The sequence below is a fragment of the Nerophis ophidion genome, linkage group LG03 (assembly GCF_033978795.1).
Source record: "Nerophis ophidion isolate RoL-2023_Sa linkage group LG03, RoL_Noph_v1.0, whole genome shotgun sequence".
In the NCBI taxonomy this organism is placed as follows: Eukaryota; Metazoa; Chordata; class Actinopteri; order Syngnathiformes; family Syngnathidae; genus Nerophis; species Nerophis ophidion.
The window spans coordinates 40,015,128-40,032,949 of NC_084613.1; the positions used below are offsets into that span (position 1 = coordinate 40,015,128).

Consider the following 17,822-nt stretch of genomic DNA (forward strand, 5'->3'; position numbering starts at 1 on the left):
AATCTGGATTACATTTGGATTACGTTCCAGTTTATGGCCCTGAGTAATATCAGACTTTCTTTAAAATAGACAAGTTAATGATTTTTTTTCCTTTTTTAAACATAAGAATAGGGATTTTTAGGTTTTTTGATATTTTTTTCATGACACATTTCTGAAGCTAAATGTAGAATTTGGATCAAATCCTGATTCAACTCGGGTTGACACTAAAACTTCTCATATTGTATACACACATTACATTTTGTTCATTTCTGCAGAGATAATTTGCTTTAATTTTCCCAATGTGTGGTTTCTGACCAAGATAATCATAATAATAAAGAAATGTTATGACAGTACAATGCAAAAGTCTAAAATATCATTGAAATATAATGATATTATTATAATAAATTATTAATCTGTTGAATGCTTTATTTTCAAAATTTTACAAATATGGAAGAAAGACAATTGATATATAATCCATCCATCCATCCATCCATCCATTTTCTACCACTAGTCCCTTTCGGGGTAGCGGGGGGTGCTGGAGCCTTTCTCATCTGCATTAGGGTGGTAGGTGGGGTACACCCTGGACAAGTCGCCACCTCATCGCAGGGCCAACACAGATAGACGGACAACATTCACACTCACATTGTTACTATTAATAATAATTAAAATATATATTTAAGAAATGCAAATAAAACTAATATTTAAAAAATATATAAAGCTATTTCAAAACATAATAACATTTAATGTGACCTCCTTAAACGCCACTTCTATTAGTTACATGCAGTAACTATTTTATCATAGATAGATAGATAGATAGTAGTTTATTCATTTCATGTGCACTGAAATGTAAAAAAAATCACTATTCTGAAGATTGTAGATTTTTAACAAACACATTAAAATACACACAAACATTATTTTTCATGGAAGGAATCAGCCACTCCAACAGCAAAATCCTAATGAATATCATTGCTAATACCTGCATTTGTTCTATATACTGTTTTACCATTTTGAAAGGTAATTCCAACAAGAAAAGGACTTTTGCAAAGTATTATTTTCAAATTAATGTTAGCCAACCTACCCTAAGCAAAGAACATTTACCAGCCATTGGTAAAAGTAAGGAGCAAATCAAAGTTCCATGCAAAGTAAATACCCGCTGGATCATTATTTCCGTCCAGTGAGTGGACTTTTCCTCCGCTGCCCTCTGCAGGACTCGTCTGAGGACGTGGACGAGGATGTCACAGCAGAGCAGGCGTACAATACAGGAGAAGGCTGGACAGAAGGGAGGCGGCACCGGAGGACGCAAAGCTGAGAGCAGACAGATGGGAAAATAACCCTTCAGTAGAGGTGATGGGGGTCATCGGAGGACATAATCTACTGTGTTCACCTTTGTCTTTGCTTTCCTGAACACGCCTCTTCTTTTGCGACTCTTCAGCCTAGAACAGGTCACAGAGAAGAATAAGTGAATGATATCAAAGTGATAGCTATTTTAAAATAGTGTTAATGTCGTGTGGTGTGTACCTTGCTGTGTTGCGAGCGTGAATAATGGTAAAAGAAAGGGTTGAACTGGAGCAGGTTCTCCTTTTTGACCTCATATAAGCCATGTCCGGACACGCCTGGTTTCCTGCATAAAAAAATAAAATAAAAAACTATAAAAAGGTACAAATCACATTTGCTGAGTCAGTCTGTGACATACTTGAAAGTGGCAACTTTGCTGATGACAGACTCCAGACCTGTTTCATGGCTCTCCTGCAAAGATCGTGACAAGTGTGTATTTAATGATCTGGTAAATTCATCTGGTCAATCCATTCCTTCTCAAATCTTCGGAGAAGCCTCACTGGAGGGGGGTGGGAGAGCGGTGGGGGTGCGGTGCTTTATTAGTATCATGCAGCATCCCGTTTCAAACCCTGCTTTGAAATAATGTGCACTAAAATACGTGCTCATTGTAGCCATTAATTCTGACTTCCTCATTTGATATGAAAAAAATCAGCACAAATTGTTTTATTCCTTTTTGTTTTGTATGCTAGTGTTTTATATATTGTGTTCCTGAATTAATGTTGCTTATCAATTTGAATGTATTAATATTTATTGAGTTTATTTTATTCTATTTATCAGTATCAAATTGGTCAAGTCAGACAAAAAATGTTTATGGTTTACGTAATAATGCTTTTGTCTTTATTTCAGGCAAATTGATGCACTTTAAATATTTTCTGTTACAGACCAAAAATAATGTTAATAAAACTATTGTTTGTTGTAAGTTAAAATCTATATATATATATATATTTTTTTTCATTAATGTTAATATGGAAAAATGTTATGCAGATGTGTACATATAATAATGTTATAGACAAATAATCCAATTTATAGTCGCGGTGAGGGTAGGGGGGGCGCAAATGTTTTCTTCTTCGTAGGCGGGCGTAACAGAATACAATTGAGAAGTACTGCCTTAATCTAAGCAAGATAATATGTCTTACATTCTTTGGTAGGCCTTTGACCAGGCTACTGTGTGCCATGGGCTCAATGCACAGCAGGTGGATGACCTCTCTCATTGTCACATCCTCTTTGGTCACGTTACTGACCCCGGGGACATAGCGTTCACCTGGAATAAGATTGGACAGCTTTGGCAAGCAACATTAATCAACTAAACAATTGAGAAAGAACTAGACTCAAGCAGTACCAACGATGACAATAAGGAGGTACAGCATCTCTTCTGTCAGTCGATTCCACTGCACCAGTTCATTCTGTAAATGTAGAAATGTCATTAAAACATACATTTAAGCATTGAACCTTTGATGACGCAGTGAAAAATTACTTACATGGTCTCGACACGAACAACTTCCATTGAAGAAATTAAAGAGTTCAAATCTCAACAAGATCAGCATGAGAAAATGGTTTGCATCCATTCTAGAAGCAGCGATCTGTAAGACAAAACGACAAAATTACTTCTAAATCGAACATATATATTCGATAGGGCCGTCAAAATATCCACATAATTGTGAATTAAGCCAACATCATACACTGGATTTCAAATAAAAAATCCCTGTAAAATATCTGGCAACAAATTTCGGGCAGTTTGTCCAGGAAGTGTTACTGTCACAAGCGCATGGAGTAGATGCGGTAGTGAACGAGTGCAGACAGTTTAAAAAGGTTTCAGCGCATGTCCGAGTATGGTTTTTGTCTGTTTAAATTCATGCAATTGGTTGATGTTTATGCCAAATGTGGCTTTGAAGTCCGTGCCGGTGGTGAAAGAGATGTGGGCAGCATTCGCATGGGACGGTAGACTCTCCTTCCTTTTTTCTGCATTTGTTTTCCTCATTCGGCTCAAAGGAGCTGATATTGTTGATAGAAATCCTCCAGGCTGTCTTACCCCTGGCAATCTAATCCCATGAGGACAACTGGATGGTACTTTGACCCATCTATTTGAATTTATATTTTAGAATTAAAAAAATACAGCAAAAATTAAAAAACTGTTCAAAAACAGATGTTTTCTCATTATAACAACCAGAAGTTAAGAAGTTAACATTAAGTGCCGTTGTCAAAATATATAAAAAACACATTGTTTTTTTAATCAGTCGTTTTGTTTTTGCCAACTGGCGATTTAAAAAAAATTCTATGACACACAGAATGAAAATCACACATTCTTTTAAAGATAAGTTAATATCTGTATAGTTATAGTTATTTTCAGTTTAATTTTTAGGATTTTAAAATGAATTTTCAAAAAACCAATAGTTTTTGGCTTTTCAATTCCCGTTTATTAAACAAAAATTCAATGACCAAAACATACACTGACCCCTCTAGCTCTTGTTCCTATTGTGAGTTTTTTGTAGAGCATGATCCTTGGGAGTCAAAAGGGCATTATTTGCTGGAGGTGACCTACCCAGCGCTGACAATAGTAAAAGGATGGTTGCTTCAACTAGAGGTGGGAATCTTTGGGCACCTCACAACTCAATTATGATTACGATTCAGGAGCTATGATTAGATTAAAAATCGATTATTGGTCATTTATGTATATTGATGCAGTTGTACATTTCTTTTCCCTTCTCTAAACAATTTATCACATGCAACTTCAAAAAACAATTAATTTGGAATAACATCCATCCATCCATCCATCTTCTTCGGCTTATCCGAGGTCGGGTCGCGGGGGCAACAGCCTAAGCAGGGAAACCCAGACTTCCCTTTCCCCAGCCATTTCGTCTAGCTCTTCCCGGGGGATCCCGAGGCGTTCCCAGGCCAGCCGGGAGACATAGTCTTCCCAACGTGTCCTGGGTCTTCCCCGTGGCCTCCTACCGGTTGGACGTGCCCTAAACACCTCCCTAGGGAGGCGTTCGGGTGGCATCCTGACCAGATGCCCAAACCACCTCATCTGGCATTTGGAATAACAAACAAATTAATTCTCACATTTGTCAAATTAATGAAAATGTGTGCAACATTAGACCATCAACTTCTGATAGTTAAGGAGCTGGTCAAATCTCTTGGTGAGGTGGTCTGCTTCAGTCAGTCAAATTTTAGAACTGTCTGCATTACTTGATTTACTATAAATAAATCGATTATCGATGTTTACTAATCGAGTCTATAATCATGTCGGAATGGCGATGCATCTAAAAATCTTTTTTTTTTCTTTTTTTTACTATTGTGAGGCCAGGCCAAGCTTGGGTCTGCTCTCTCTGAGTGCTTTTCTAGTTACGTATTCCATCCATCCATTTTTTACCGCTTATTCCCTTCGGGGTCACGGGGGGCGCTGGAGCCTAGCTCAGCTATGATCGGATTAACTTATTTTTACAGTATACTTGAATGACAGATCAGAATGTTAACATGTGTTAGTTAAAACATTCTGTATAAAGGTAATAAAGAATGTTTACCTTTTCAGTCAGAAACAAATTAATTTACTTTTAATGATGTATGATATGTATAGAGTTTAGAAATTAGAACAATTTTGTAAGTCAACAAGTGTTACAGAATAGACCACGTTAAACTTGGGAGGATGGCAGTTGATGTTACGACAATATCGGTACATGTACTTACATGTATACAGTACATAAGCGCAATAAACCAACCTGAAGCATGAGGATGTCTTTATCGTACATCTCATCTCTGCATTTAACATCTTGATAGTAGTACACCTAACCAAAAAAACACCCACATATTAAAAAAAACATTTTGTTAAATTTTTTAAGAGCACTCAAAAAGGGTATTATCGCTTAAAAATATATATTTTTTAAAATACATGCATCTTACCTGGCTGACCAAAGAGAGCCCATTCCTGCGCCACATTTCAGCCGATACCTGTGCAGCCAGCACCACGCAGCGCAGAGGATGCTCAGCCAGGGTGGAAAAGTCATAACATTGCTGCAAAGAACAAGGAAAATAAGAAACTCTACAAAATATTTACAAATATTTGTTGTATTTGCTAATCACCACAGTGGTAACGATTTTTCAGCGGTAATGCATTAACGCACGCACGCACGCACGCACACACACGCAAGGCTCGATCGCTCACAGTTGGAGCAATTACATCAATGTATTTACTTTTCTGGGGATTTGTCTTTAATACATGCATGAACTGTAGGGTGGATTATTTTTAGTCACTCCATTCATTTTTATCAAGAAAGTCAAGCCTCCCACGAGGAACAACTGGAAGTTTTCTTTAAAAGAACAATAGGGTCCAGATGACCAACATTTCTCTCAATGTATATATTGCTCCTAAAATAAATCTGGCAGTTATTTCCCATATCAATTAGTTTTTGAGCAATCGATAGATAACTAACTGTACTTGGAACGCTCCTTTTCCATCGCCAGACTCAACTTACCGTAATTGCATGTTTTTAGCACCATGGTGCATGATTATTTCAAAACTGATATGATTAATACTACGAGCAAAATATAAATGCAACACCATAGGTTATGTTTCCTTATCTTCAGTGTTCGCCTGGGTAATTTCCTAAGCTTATTTTGACATGTTAATGCTTTTTATTTTTTACTTTAAACTTTGCATGGCCCTGTGTGTTCCCACCCTGGTAAAGCTGCTGGAAATGTGAATTTCTGTTGAAGATTAATAAAATATCTATGTTCATACAGGCAATTTCTCAAGCACAATTCAACTCAACGCAAGGTTCAATTCCATCAATAAAACATCAGTAGACAAGAACACAAAATACTATAATAGGTTACCTTCTTTGTCTCTGCTTTTTAAGCAATTTTGTCCACGGCGGTGCTCGTGTCCCCTGCTGAGAGCGTGAAGCGGACCTACACTTCTGTGTTTACGATATGAATACTATTAGGCTCCATAATTTAGCCACTGGTGTGTTGGCTCTAAGCCAAAGAGGAGCTGCTAAGAAACCTAACCCTAAGTCCATGGGTAAAAAGCTCCTTTATGCACATCACTGGTGTGTCTGCTCCAAAAAGGAACTACAAAGTCCAGGTGACACCACCGCAGAAAAAAGTCGGGAAAAATTGTACAGACATTTTTTGCCACAGGTTCTGACCCATTCTTTCTCCCAGCTAAATGGGTATTTAGCTATTTCTTTCAAATTCTGCACAAAAAAAAACAATTTGCTATGAAAATGCAGCCAAAACGCGTACTACACAGTCTTCTGTAGGGGACGTCAGCAGTCCAATGCAGGGCTGCCTATATTTTGGAGTTAAAGTGGGAATTCCAAAATATACTGAAACTTGTTAGAAAACAAGCCTAAAATCCCTTTGGTGTCTATTTTTGGCGGAATTTTTCCTGAAGACATATTTTTTAGGTCCAGAACTATGAAATCAGTGCCAATGTTGTCAGCATTAAAAGGGCCCTTTTAAGCAACAGTGAAGAGCATAATAGTGACAATAATAATATTAACTGATTTCTTTAAAACAGACAAACACTGCCTTTGACATTGTGTCGAAAACATTTTTAATAATTGCGTGATTTTTACAAAATTAGGACCAGTTGACTTACTTTGTCCCACAGTTGATCATGTAATCCATTCTTGCAGGCAAGTACATATAGGCCTAGAGTCCACAAACGACAGGAATAAATGTGCAGAAAATTGAGAAAAAAATAGTAAAAATAAGAGTTATGGTATTAGTTCTCCTACCAGCTAGCAGCCTAGAAAGAGGTACATGAATGCTGACAGGCTCTTGAGAGACTTTGTAGGGCCGAACGTTGAGGATCTGTTTGCACATATAGTTATCAGCTGCCTCTCTGCGAAAGGGCTGATTGTTGCATTGCTGCAAGAGTTTGTGGCAATGTCTGAAAGCTTCCAGTAAAATCTTGTCCTAAGGAAGTGGGGAGAAGAAAAAAAAAAAGTTGTATGTTGAGGTAAAGCGCAACTCAACTGCGGACAACTCACATCAGAAGAGCACCAGTCCTGAAACATAGCGAGAATATGTCGGAGCTGGATCTGAAGGGTGAAGCCAGCTTCCCATTCTGGCTCCACTGCGATATGTTGACCAAACTGACGCTCTAACTCCTCCATTCCCTGGAAAACAAAATTCACAAGTCGGTTTTGATGGTTTATTTACAATCTTATCATACTGATCCTAACATGAGATGACCTGAACATAAGATGACCGCAAAAACAATGCTTTCAACATCAGTGAAGTAACCAACAAGAACACAACAGATAATGAGCCTACTTCTAGTATTTTAATCGGGTCAACGTGGTATATGTTCAAAAGTTAAGTGACCGTTGAGTGAAAATGTCATAGTATCAGCATGAATTAAGGTCTCTATCCCGATACCCAATGGATGAACTCATTCAGACTTGGGTGATTGTTGTACAATTCACTGCGATACACTGTGAAAAATTACCTGCATGCATTTGAGAAGGCCAAGAAAGGAATTGAATCCTTCTATGAACTGCTTCCGAAGTTTAGAATTCCATGTGGACGGTTTACTAATCAGAACGTATCTAAGAGAGAAGAAACATGTCAGATGTGGAAAAAAACAGTAAGAGTCATTAACAAACAAGTTGTTAAAATTGGTGAAATTACCTGAGATCATGGAAAATGACCTGGATGCGGTTAAACTTGTCAGAGTTGTAGCCCAAGAAGAAGAAGCGATTGTTAACATCCAGATGCTCTAATAGGAGCGCCATGACTGTATTAACAATCCTTGAAATGACGCTTGTTTCCTCAATAAGGTATCTTGCCTGCAGGAGACCACGGAAACAAGGCAGAAGCATGTTAGGAGGGCATAAAGGAGCAATTTCTTAAACACAGAGGTACCTCGGTTTTCGTTAGTGATCCGTTCCAAAGGTTTCGACAAAGACAGAACAAAGCATGACAAAATCGAAGCAATGTTTGTCGTAAGAAATAATGTAAATGTCAATTTAATCTGTTCCGACACCCAAAAATATGAACAAAAAACATTATCCATCCATCCATTTCCTACCGTTTATTTAAAAATCATTATGCGCAGAATAATTAGTTTTACATGTAGATAGGGATGATGTTTGATGAGAAATTATCAAGTTTGAGCCTATTATCGAATCCTATTATCGAATCCTCTTATCGAACCGATTCCTTATCAATTCTCTTATCGAGTCCAGATAGGTTGTTGTACATGGAAAAAAAAACAATATTTGGTTTAACAAAAGCTCACTTTTATTATATAAGAAAAAAATAAAATGTAATATATATTGACTGTTACCCCCCTAGAAAAATAAAATAAAATAAATAAATATTGACTGTTGTTACCCAAAGTATATTAAGTGGGATTTTTCAGAAAAACAAATATATACAGTAACACAAAAAACACCTGTCTCTGTGATCACTATAGGTGTATAATTAATAATATAGTGTTAAATAAAATCAGTCCCTTGGGCACAAAACTAAAAATAATACAGCTCTCCAAAAAGTGCACTTCTGCTACTATTTGACTTAACTGTTTGTTATGATGCTTTGACATTTTTGCACTTTATTTCTTTATTGAAAGAAAATTCTATGAAGAGAAAAGTTGTTTGCAAATGTGGTTACAATGCTAAAATATGAAAAATTAAAGCTAAAAAAAGAAATACACTTTATTGAGTTAACATTATTTCTTTATGAGCTAGGGAATATAACGACTACACTAAGCAGCATGCAACGGGAGTGACGAGCATGCGCGGTAGCCCCGAAAAGTGTTGTTGCATGTCGTCACCCGACAGTAAACGTCAAGAACTCAGCCAACACGCCTCGTCTGCATTATTTGAAATTAGACTGACAACACATATACATTGTGATTTTGCTTTGTTTACAAGGAAAGAAAAACAAAAGTTAAAAAAGGGGGATATGTTGTATATATATGTATGTGCTGCGGTTGCTTTAAGAACGTTGTGACAGCTGCCGTAAAGGAGGTGCGTTGCTAGCCTGGTTGCTATGTTTCCGGTTGGTCGTAAAAGTGTTGGTCATGTGTTTGTACACTGCTCAAATCTGTCAGTAAAGTTATTCATTGGATTATATCTTTTGTTTTGAACTTCATTACACCTTGGAGCGCTTTTTCCCGTTCGTTGTTTCCCTGCTTTCGCTATCTGCGCCTAATGACTGAGCTACGTGACGTCGTTTCTTGTGATGTCTCACGGAGCATTTCTGGTCGGGACGGATTCGAATAAAGAATCAACTATTTTTCTTTACCTAGTGGTCTCGATAACGGGTACCGGTTATCAAAAAGGGGTTTGAGTCCGAGGACTCTGTTCTTTTCTTATCGAATAACCAGGAAAACCGGTTTCGAGTATCATGCCTACATGTAGAAAACATCCATCCATTTCTACCGCTTATTCCCTTTTGAAAACAATGCAAAATAAATATATATGACAGATCAAATGGATATATAAACAATTAAAGTCACATTTATTGAAGACTTTTGTTGGCGAACACGCCATTGAGCAGAAGAGGGAATAGGGGAGGGAAGATTCAAGGGGACGCCAACTTCGTGCTTTACTACGAGTTCTTTTTTCGGTTCAATAGTTTAACAGCTTCTTTATCAACGTGATTGTATTTGTAACATTCTTTGAATCCATGGTGGATTTTTTTACAGAGGTCTAAATTTAAAAAAAATGTGTCACCAACACATGGGATTCTGTGTTTTGGCACTCAATTCTGTGAAATTATTTGTTGGCAAACAGACGATTTTGCCATGAACCATATTTGGCCGTACAATAACCAAGACAGTATACAAAAACCAGGGCAAAATTATGGCCCAAATTTATGTTGGAAACTGAATCCAACAAAAAGTGGAGCATCTGAAAATCGAGGTACCATTTTTTATTTACTTTATCTTATTCTGCATGATTTTAGAACGTGTGCGTACACTCACCAGTGTGGGCACAGTGAAGATCTGAACAGAGAGTGCAGTGATGGAAATACTCCTGTCATGATCGTCATCGATGAAGTTATTCTGAAGATCCTTATAAAGCTGAGAATACCATATATCAACAGATAATGTTAAAAAAAACAGCCTCTCTTTGATTTATAACATTAATTATTTTACCTTTGTGAATTCAATTGCAAACAGCCTCTTGAATTCAGTCTCCATTAATATGCTACAGAAAATCAGATCATGTGTCATCTTGCGAGCTCCTGTAGGAAAATAAAAAGGAACATTTCTGTGTCAGCACATTCAGTCATAAAACTCATGACCACTGACTGATGTCAGTGCAATTTACCTTTGTACAATTTGGCATCAAGCAACATGAGTCTGCTGATGCAGCACAGGCTGCTCTGCTCTTTGCTAGGCTCTAGTGCCACCCTGCAGAAGGCCTGTCTGAAGCCCACTGCACAACAAACAAGATCACGTGAGGTAAAACCAAGCATGAACAACTGAGCAGTGAGCACAATACTGTATCACCAAAGGTACACTTAACATATGTACGCAATTTATATACACAGTAATGACGAACACGGCAGAACCTGAATAACCGATGATCTTTTGGAACCAGGAGCCGAGGCGCAGGGCAAATGTTTGATGAGCCATGATGGCCGAGTGCAGGACTTCCACACGCAGAGGCTGCAGGGAAATGTGCTCTGAGTTGGACTGCAAGACAAACACATGATCACATTTAAAGTCAATGTAATGTAAAACACCGAATACGGATTCATGCTAATCTAACAAGACGAGAGGTTTGGTTGTCATTGCTGTACTTTGTTACAGTAATTAGAATTACACAAAAATACCATACATGAGTCCCAAAAAAATTTATTTGAGAGGGCTAAATTATATTTTAATTAGAGATGGATCGGGATCAGATCGGATCTTAATATTTGCGTTTTTTTGTATGATTGGCGATTAGCTGCCAAGCCGAGCTGATCTTTACCACAGTTTTGTCTCAATGATTACGTGGCTAAATATTGTACTCACGTGAAAGATTTCTTCAAAAGGAATGAATGCTCAGGCAGGCACAATAAAACTTAGGGACTCGTTGCATGAATTGCACGATAGTGCATCCCAACAGCTCTAATTTGAGAGCAAGCTTCAACAAACGTGTCGCCTAGCCACAGTGCCAAGCTGCTTCTAAGATAGTAATACTCACCCCAAATAGCAGAAAATAATATATGTATATTATATATCAATTTGATATGTATTTATGTACAAATTTATATGTACAGCCTATGTGTGTGTATATATATTATTACTTTACATGCAGTCAGCTTTCGGCCGCCGGCCAAATCTTTTTAGACTGCCCTAGGTATATAAACAATACGTGAGTGATTAGATTGATATTTTTTTTTCATATCATAAAATCCTGTTGTGAAATAGTTTTTGTATTTTTTTACAAACTTAGAGAGTAAGTCTTTAGATACGGGAAGGCTTTGAGGGCAAAACCCCAATTATTTCAATGGGAGCAAATAATAGTTTTGCTTATGGTTAGTTATTGTTCATCATGAACCACTTTTCTCTTGTTAAAAAAAGACAATAAAATTGGATTGGAATCAGAGGGCAAAATTGTTAATCAGCACAGCCCTTGTTTTGATCAGTGGTAATTTGCTACTACAAACTTTTGGGAACAAAATACATTCAACAAGTTCACAGAAAAGTCTGCTTAAGTCAGGTAGAATGGGGGATCAAAAGGTAAAGGTTTGTTGGTCAGTGTAATGCTGTTAGTCAAAAGAAATAACAAAGGACGACCAAGCGTAAGATAACATGTTATGTTTTTAATTACATTTCTAGTTTGCTATCTATGTAGTTTGTATGACAGCTTTAACGAATAATACAAAACTTTAATAAAGTAGAAGGCAATCATGGGGAAAAAGTGTCATACTTTATTTACAGTTGGCTGAATCAAAATATGACACTTGCATTGTTATATGTATACACAACATATATATAACAGATTACAACAAATACAAATCAATACTAACACTAATACTACTTTACCATAGATTTCAAGCATGTGACAAAGTATCATGTCTAGATCTCAATTAATTAATTAAAAAAATGCCTACTTAAAATCATGCACAATACATAATCAATTTCTACTAAACATTGTCCCAATTTGTACTAATTAAACATTGTCATGGAGGGGTTACAAGTAAGATTGTATTTCACAGAAAGGGTCAATCAGTTAGTAGTAGTACTAAGCAAAAACAAACAATTTCCACAACAATTCACATTAGTGGGCAAGGCAAGAGGTTATGTTGTATCCATGACGCAACAAGTATTCTACATAACAGATTTACAAAGCCTGTTGTGCGACAGGTGTAGCATGGCCAAATGTTGAACTAATTTAGTTATTAGTATTGCACAAAAATATGTATAAATTTCCATTAAATTGAATTTTAAAGGTTGAAGCAGGAGGTTGTATTTTAAATGCAGTTTTTGTATAAAAACAACCATCAGATTCTACCTAAAAAATTGCTGGATTGGTGTGCTTAACGTATTTCCGCCATTTACAGGACTGGAGTCCTTATTTGTCCATTTATTAGGTTGAATTGTTTGTCTGTGGCAGAAGTCTGTGCTTTTGTGTCATTTTATGTACAGTATCTACCTCTGTGACCTGTATTTACCTTGATGAGGTCTTTGGCTTGCTGGCACGACTCAAGACTTCCTCTCTTTACGGCCCGCCGACCCTGTGCAGTATAGCAAATACATGTTTGGGTTATACTTATACTGTATGTGCTCATCTGACAGTCATAGTGAGGAAATGATGGAAACTCACTAGCTGGTAAAAATGCAATAAGAAGCTGAGTTATACCTCCTTGTCAATAAGAACTGTGTGAGTCTGCGCTGCTGCCTGGTCACAGTTAACGGACCGTTGGAGAGTGTAGATCACATGGTCGTACGAGTGGTGCTCGTCGTTGTACAGCACACAGAAGTATGAGTTGTCTCTTTCGCTGCACACAAGCAGAAATGCTTTGTTAAGGCTGTTGTTTCGCTCAATGACCTTGTGTGAAATTCAGGTGAGACTTACTCAGGTTTTAGTTGATGTGAAAGGTGACGGTCTTCCGCCCAGTCCAGGAATTCTGTGTAGTAGTTCAGCAATACGCGGAAGAGAATCTCGGCCCGATCACTCAACTCGGGCTCCAATGTGCACTCATCCTGCAGAGACAAGAAAGATACAAGAATTGGTACCAAAACGCACTACTTTAATGGGACTGGTTTTTAAGTCAGCAGGAGTACCCGACCGCAAAGTGTACATTTTCCTTTAAAGAGGACCGATGAGGATTATAATTTACATTTAAAACACTTCTTGTGGTCTGGATAATATGTATTAGATGTGCTTTGGTTTCAATCATGCACATTTATAAACCATTTTTTGAGTTTTTCTGCAAGATGTTCAATCCTGAAAGGATTCTCAGATTGCAAATGAAACCACGCCCCACCCTCTCTAAAAGTATCATATTTATTCCTTTGAAAATGTACACTGTTAAAATATACAAATACGGCCAAAAATAAAAGTTATATAGATTGACACGTTGACAACATTAAGTATCCTGCACACTTTCTGATCAGAGAGTGCATAAAAACAACGGTTTTAGCAGCATTTATGTCAATGCATGTCGCATGTCCATGTAATCATGCATGTGCCAAGATTACCGGTAAGAAAAAATAATACTTTATCCTACCTTTTTTGTATTTCCTCATGGCCTGAAGCAGAGAAGGTAGAGCTTTACTTAAAAGTCTAAATAGGTGCTTCAACCTTACAGTGACATTGCGACATAGCAAGCTGCAAAACCCCACAAAAAAAGGCATCCAAAATTGCTTGAAAGCTTACGCCCAAATGCGTGAAAGTTATGATTTGATGATTTGGCTTTGTTTGACACAAGTATCCAACATTGTAACAACATGTATAATTCAGAAAAGACAACATTTGTCGTTGGTCTCCTTTAATGTACCAGTTTGGACTTGGTTTAAAAAATACAGATTGGGCACCCGTTTCAGATATGTTAATGGTATTCCACACATAGACAAACTTAGTAGCAAAACATAAGTAGTAAGACACATTTAAGATATATCACTGTATCCTTATTCATCTCGCCTGTAATAACATCTGCAGAATCAATTTCCTGTGTCAGTAGCATGGTTAAAATATGTACTGTATATGGGCCTGTGCGAGAAAACATTCTACTTGGCAGCCAAATATGTCATACAAAAGCCTAAAACTTAACACATAGGTGAAACAAACATACAGCTCCTCTGTATATTGGTACCCTCCCTACGTCATCGCACTGCTGTGTGAGAAAAAACGCTGGAATCTACCACACTGTAAATACAGTGACTCCATGCTGTGTGTGAAGACCATGTTGTTTCATTATGGAGGGACAATGAGACAAATTGATGCTCGCCATGTCTCCTGTTCAAGGAAGCACCTGTTATTTAGGCACAATTGTATCAGGGCTACAAGATCTTAAAGGGGATTTTTTCCTACCATTCACAATGCTTTCATAAGAGAAGAACACATTTTTCTTTTTTTAATGAATTCTAAATAGAATATAGCTAGAATCTTGTTAGAGTTCTGTTTAGATGACGATTGACTGGGGGTGTAACGGTACATGTATTTGTATTAAACCGTTTTGGTATGGGGGTTCCAGTTCGGTGCGGAGGACTACCGAACGCGTTCCACATGAACATATCAAGTAGCCGCCATTGCTAAAGTCCCAAGCTGCTCCGCTCCGTTCTGCCTCTGTCTCCTGCACAGCACCCTGCATTGTCCCTACCACACAACCATCTGATTGGTTACCACAGTAGCGTTAACAAGCCAATCAGCAGTGCGTATTCAGAGCGCATCTAGTCAGCGCTTCCGCATCGAGCAGATAGGTCTTTAGCAGGGGAGCAACGGACTCTCCCCAAATTATACTGAACACTTCCAAGTCAACTACTTTCTAAACATCACTATGAGCCCGTTGACTTTCTAGAAACAAACTGCAGCTCAGCCCACTCGCAGTCCTGGCTTTAGGTGAAGGTTAGTTAGCTTTTAGCGTAACGTTAGCTCATTTTGCGGTGTGCGCGTGTGTGTGTGTGTGTGTGTGCATGTTTGTGTGTGTGTGTGTGTGTGTGTGCGTGTGTGTGTGCGTGTGTGTGTGTGTGTGTGTGTGTGAGTGTGTGTGTGTTACGGACAATGTTGATTGAAGTGTGTTGAAGCAGCAAAAGAGGACATTATGTTAAATGAAGAGTTTCTGTCTCTGATAGTGTATATAATGTAAGTGCATCATAAAGCCTACATGAACTCCATGGTGTTTATGGATGAATAGTCTCTCCTATTTCTATTGTACTATTTTTAGCTATAGTTACATTAATCATTAGTTACTCAGTGGCCTAGTGGTTAGAGTGTCCGCTCTGAGATCGGTAGGTCGTGAGTTCAAATCCCGGCAGAGTCATACCAAAGACTATAAAAATTGGACCCATTACCTCCCTGTTTGGCACTGAGCATTAATAGTTGGAATTGGAGGTTAAATCACCATAAATGATTAGCGGGCGCGGCACCGCTGCTGCCTACTGCTCCCCCTCACCTCCCAGGGGGTGATCAAGGGTGATGGGTCAAATGCAGAGAATAATTTCACCACATCTAGTATGTGTGTGACAATCATTGGTATTTTAACTTTAAGTTTATTGTAGCAGCCTAGTTTTGAATGTCAGGGTCCCTGCTATCACATATTGATACAAATATATCCATCCATCCATTTTCTACCGCTTATTCCCTTTGGGGTCGCGGGGGGCGCTGTGCCTATCTCAGCTACAATCGGGCGGAAGGCGGGGTACACCCTGGGCAAGTCGCCACCTCATCACAGTGATACAAATATAACATTTATATAATAAAAAAATAAACTACAGGCTTCTCCAATGCTGTAATAAATTAAGCATGATGAGTTGACTTGAAACTGTTTAATGTTACACTTTTTATATGAAGAAAAGTTGTGTCATTTTATTTAATCTAAGATACAACTTGAGGCAGTTTAATGTGGATTAACTTGGGCAGAATTATTATAGTGTTCCCAATGTTAAAAGGATCAAGCCATTGTTTACAAATTAAGTAAATAAATAACCCAAAAATGTATATTTTGTTGTTTTCTTACTGTACTGAAAATGAACCGAACCGTGACCTCTAAACCGAGGTACGTACCAAACCGAAATTTTTGTGTACCGTTACCCCTTATGAGTGACTCATTATTCTCGCAAAGAAAAGGGGGGTTTATCTAAGCCTATTTTAGTGTGGTTCTCGCAATTGGTCAAAGTGTACCAGCATATTGCCAAGAGAGAGGCTCTCTCGGGCTAAGATGGAAAATTACGCATTCTGAGCTTCACTGACACAGGATGGGTCAAGTCGGTCGCTCCTCCCACATGCTTCTTTCTGCTCTATAACGTAACTTACCGTTACCATGGCGGTGTCTGCTTCTGGGTCGTGTTTGGAGCAAGACGGACCAATCTTCCAAGCTTCCACGTCCCCACAGTCACAGAAGCCCCCACCTGATGAGGCATGCATCTGAGGAAAGAAATATGTTAGTGTGTAATCCAAACATGAAATAAGATAAGTGTACTTCTAGACCTAACATGATTAACCGGCGCTTGACATTAATAGATACTTACAGTAGCTGGCAGTGGTTATACAAAGATGCTTTCCCATGTGAACAGATTTGATATGCAATGATCCAATAAATTTGTAATTTTTCAAAAATGTATAAAGTTTACCAGAATATCATACACATATTATTTAAACTCATAGTTTTACAATAAAGTCATAATATTACAAAAAACGAATGATATGATAAGAAAGTACAAACGTTACAAGAAACTCATAATTCTGCAATAATTAGTTTCTCTCTAGGTACTCCGACTCCCTCCCACCTCCAAAGACATGCACCTGAAAAAGGTTGAGTGGCCTAAATGTGTGAATGTGAGTATGAATGTTGTTTACCATGAATTGATTAACGTGGACCCCGACTTAAACAAGTTGAAAAACTTATTTTGGTGTTACCATTTAGTGGTCAATTGTACAGAATATGTACTGTACTGTGCAATATACTAATAAAAGTTCCAATCAATCAAGGCTGTCTGTTTTGGCTCTGCAATGAATATTTGTAGAACCAATTTTACAAAAATACACTTGAAATATTTGTGGGGGAAAAATACACTTTACAAAACAAATATTTAAATATTATCTGAAAATACTTTCCGTATTTTACAACAATAAATGTGCAATATTACCAAACACTAAATACGATAAACTACTTTTTTTTTTTTTTTTAAAGAATAAAGTTTAAATATTGCTAAAAAACCTACTATCTTTTATAGAAGTAAGGTCATAATAATGAAAGGAAATCAACCATGAAAATAATTATTAATAATTAATTTAATGTTAAGTTAAGTTGAAGTTAAACTACCAATGATTGTCTCACAAACACTAGGTGTGGTGTAATGTGTCCTCTGTATTTGACCCATCGCCTTGTTCACC

The 17,822-nt window shown here is 37.6% G+C and overlaps 1 protein-coding gene across 3 annotated transcripts in view; it reads right to left on the reverse strand.

Moving 5' to 3' along the window:
• The window catches only part of ubr1 (ubiquitin protein ligase E3 component n-recognin 1), a 58,942-nt gene that overhangs the window by 32,464 nt on the left and 8,656 nt on the right, over positions 1-17,822 (reverse strand). For all 3 annotated transcript variants that reach the window (XM_061895148.1, XM_061895150.1, XM_061895149.1), the window contains exons 4-25: positions 16,743-16,853; positions 13,344-13,471; positions 13,128-13,266; positions 12,940-13,002; positions 10,846-10,969; positions 10,602-10,709; positions 10,427-10,515; positions 10,253-10,351; positions 7,951-8,108; positions 7,769-7,868; positions 7,308-7,436; positions 7,053-7,233; positions 6,914-6,966; positions 5,212-5,322; positions 5,031-5,096; positions 2,793-2,894; positions 2,654-2,717; positions 2,451-2,575; positions 1,673-1,725; positions 1,498-1,600; positions 1,364-1,412; positions 1,130-1,284 (exon numbers count right to left, since the gene is read on the reverse strand). In XM_061895148.1, the coding sequence (XP_061751132.1) occupies positions 1,130-1,284; positions 1,364-1,412; positions 1,498-1,600; positions 1,673-1,725; positions 2,451-2,575; positions 2,654-2,717; positions 2,793-2,894; positions 5,031-5,096; positions 5,212-5,322; positions 6,914-6,966; positions 7,053-7,233; positions 7,308-7,436; positions 7,769-7,868; positions 7,951-8,108; positions 10,253-10,351; positions 10,427-10,515; positions 10,602-10,709; positions 10,846-10,969; positions 12,940-13,002; positions 13,128-13,266; positions 13,344-13,471; positions 16,743-16,853 (2,310 nt within the window). The remainder of the gene's footprint in view (positions 1-1,129; positions 1,285-1,363; positions 1,413-1,497; positions 1,601-1,672; positions 1,726-2,450; positions 2,576-2,653; positions 2,718-2,792; positions 2,895-5,030; positions 5,097-5,211; positions 5,323-6,913; positions 6,967-7,052; positions 7,234-7,307; positions 7,437-7,768; positions 7,869-7,950; positions 8,109-10,252; positions 10,352-10,426; positions 10,516-10,601; positions 10,710-10,845; positions 10,970-12,939; positions 13,003-13,127; positions 13,267-13,343; positions 13,472-16,742; positions 16,854-17,822) is intronic.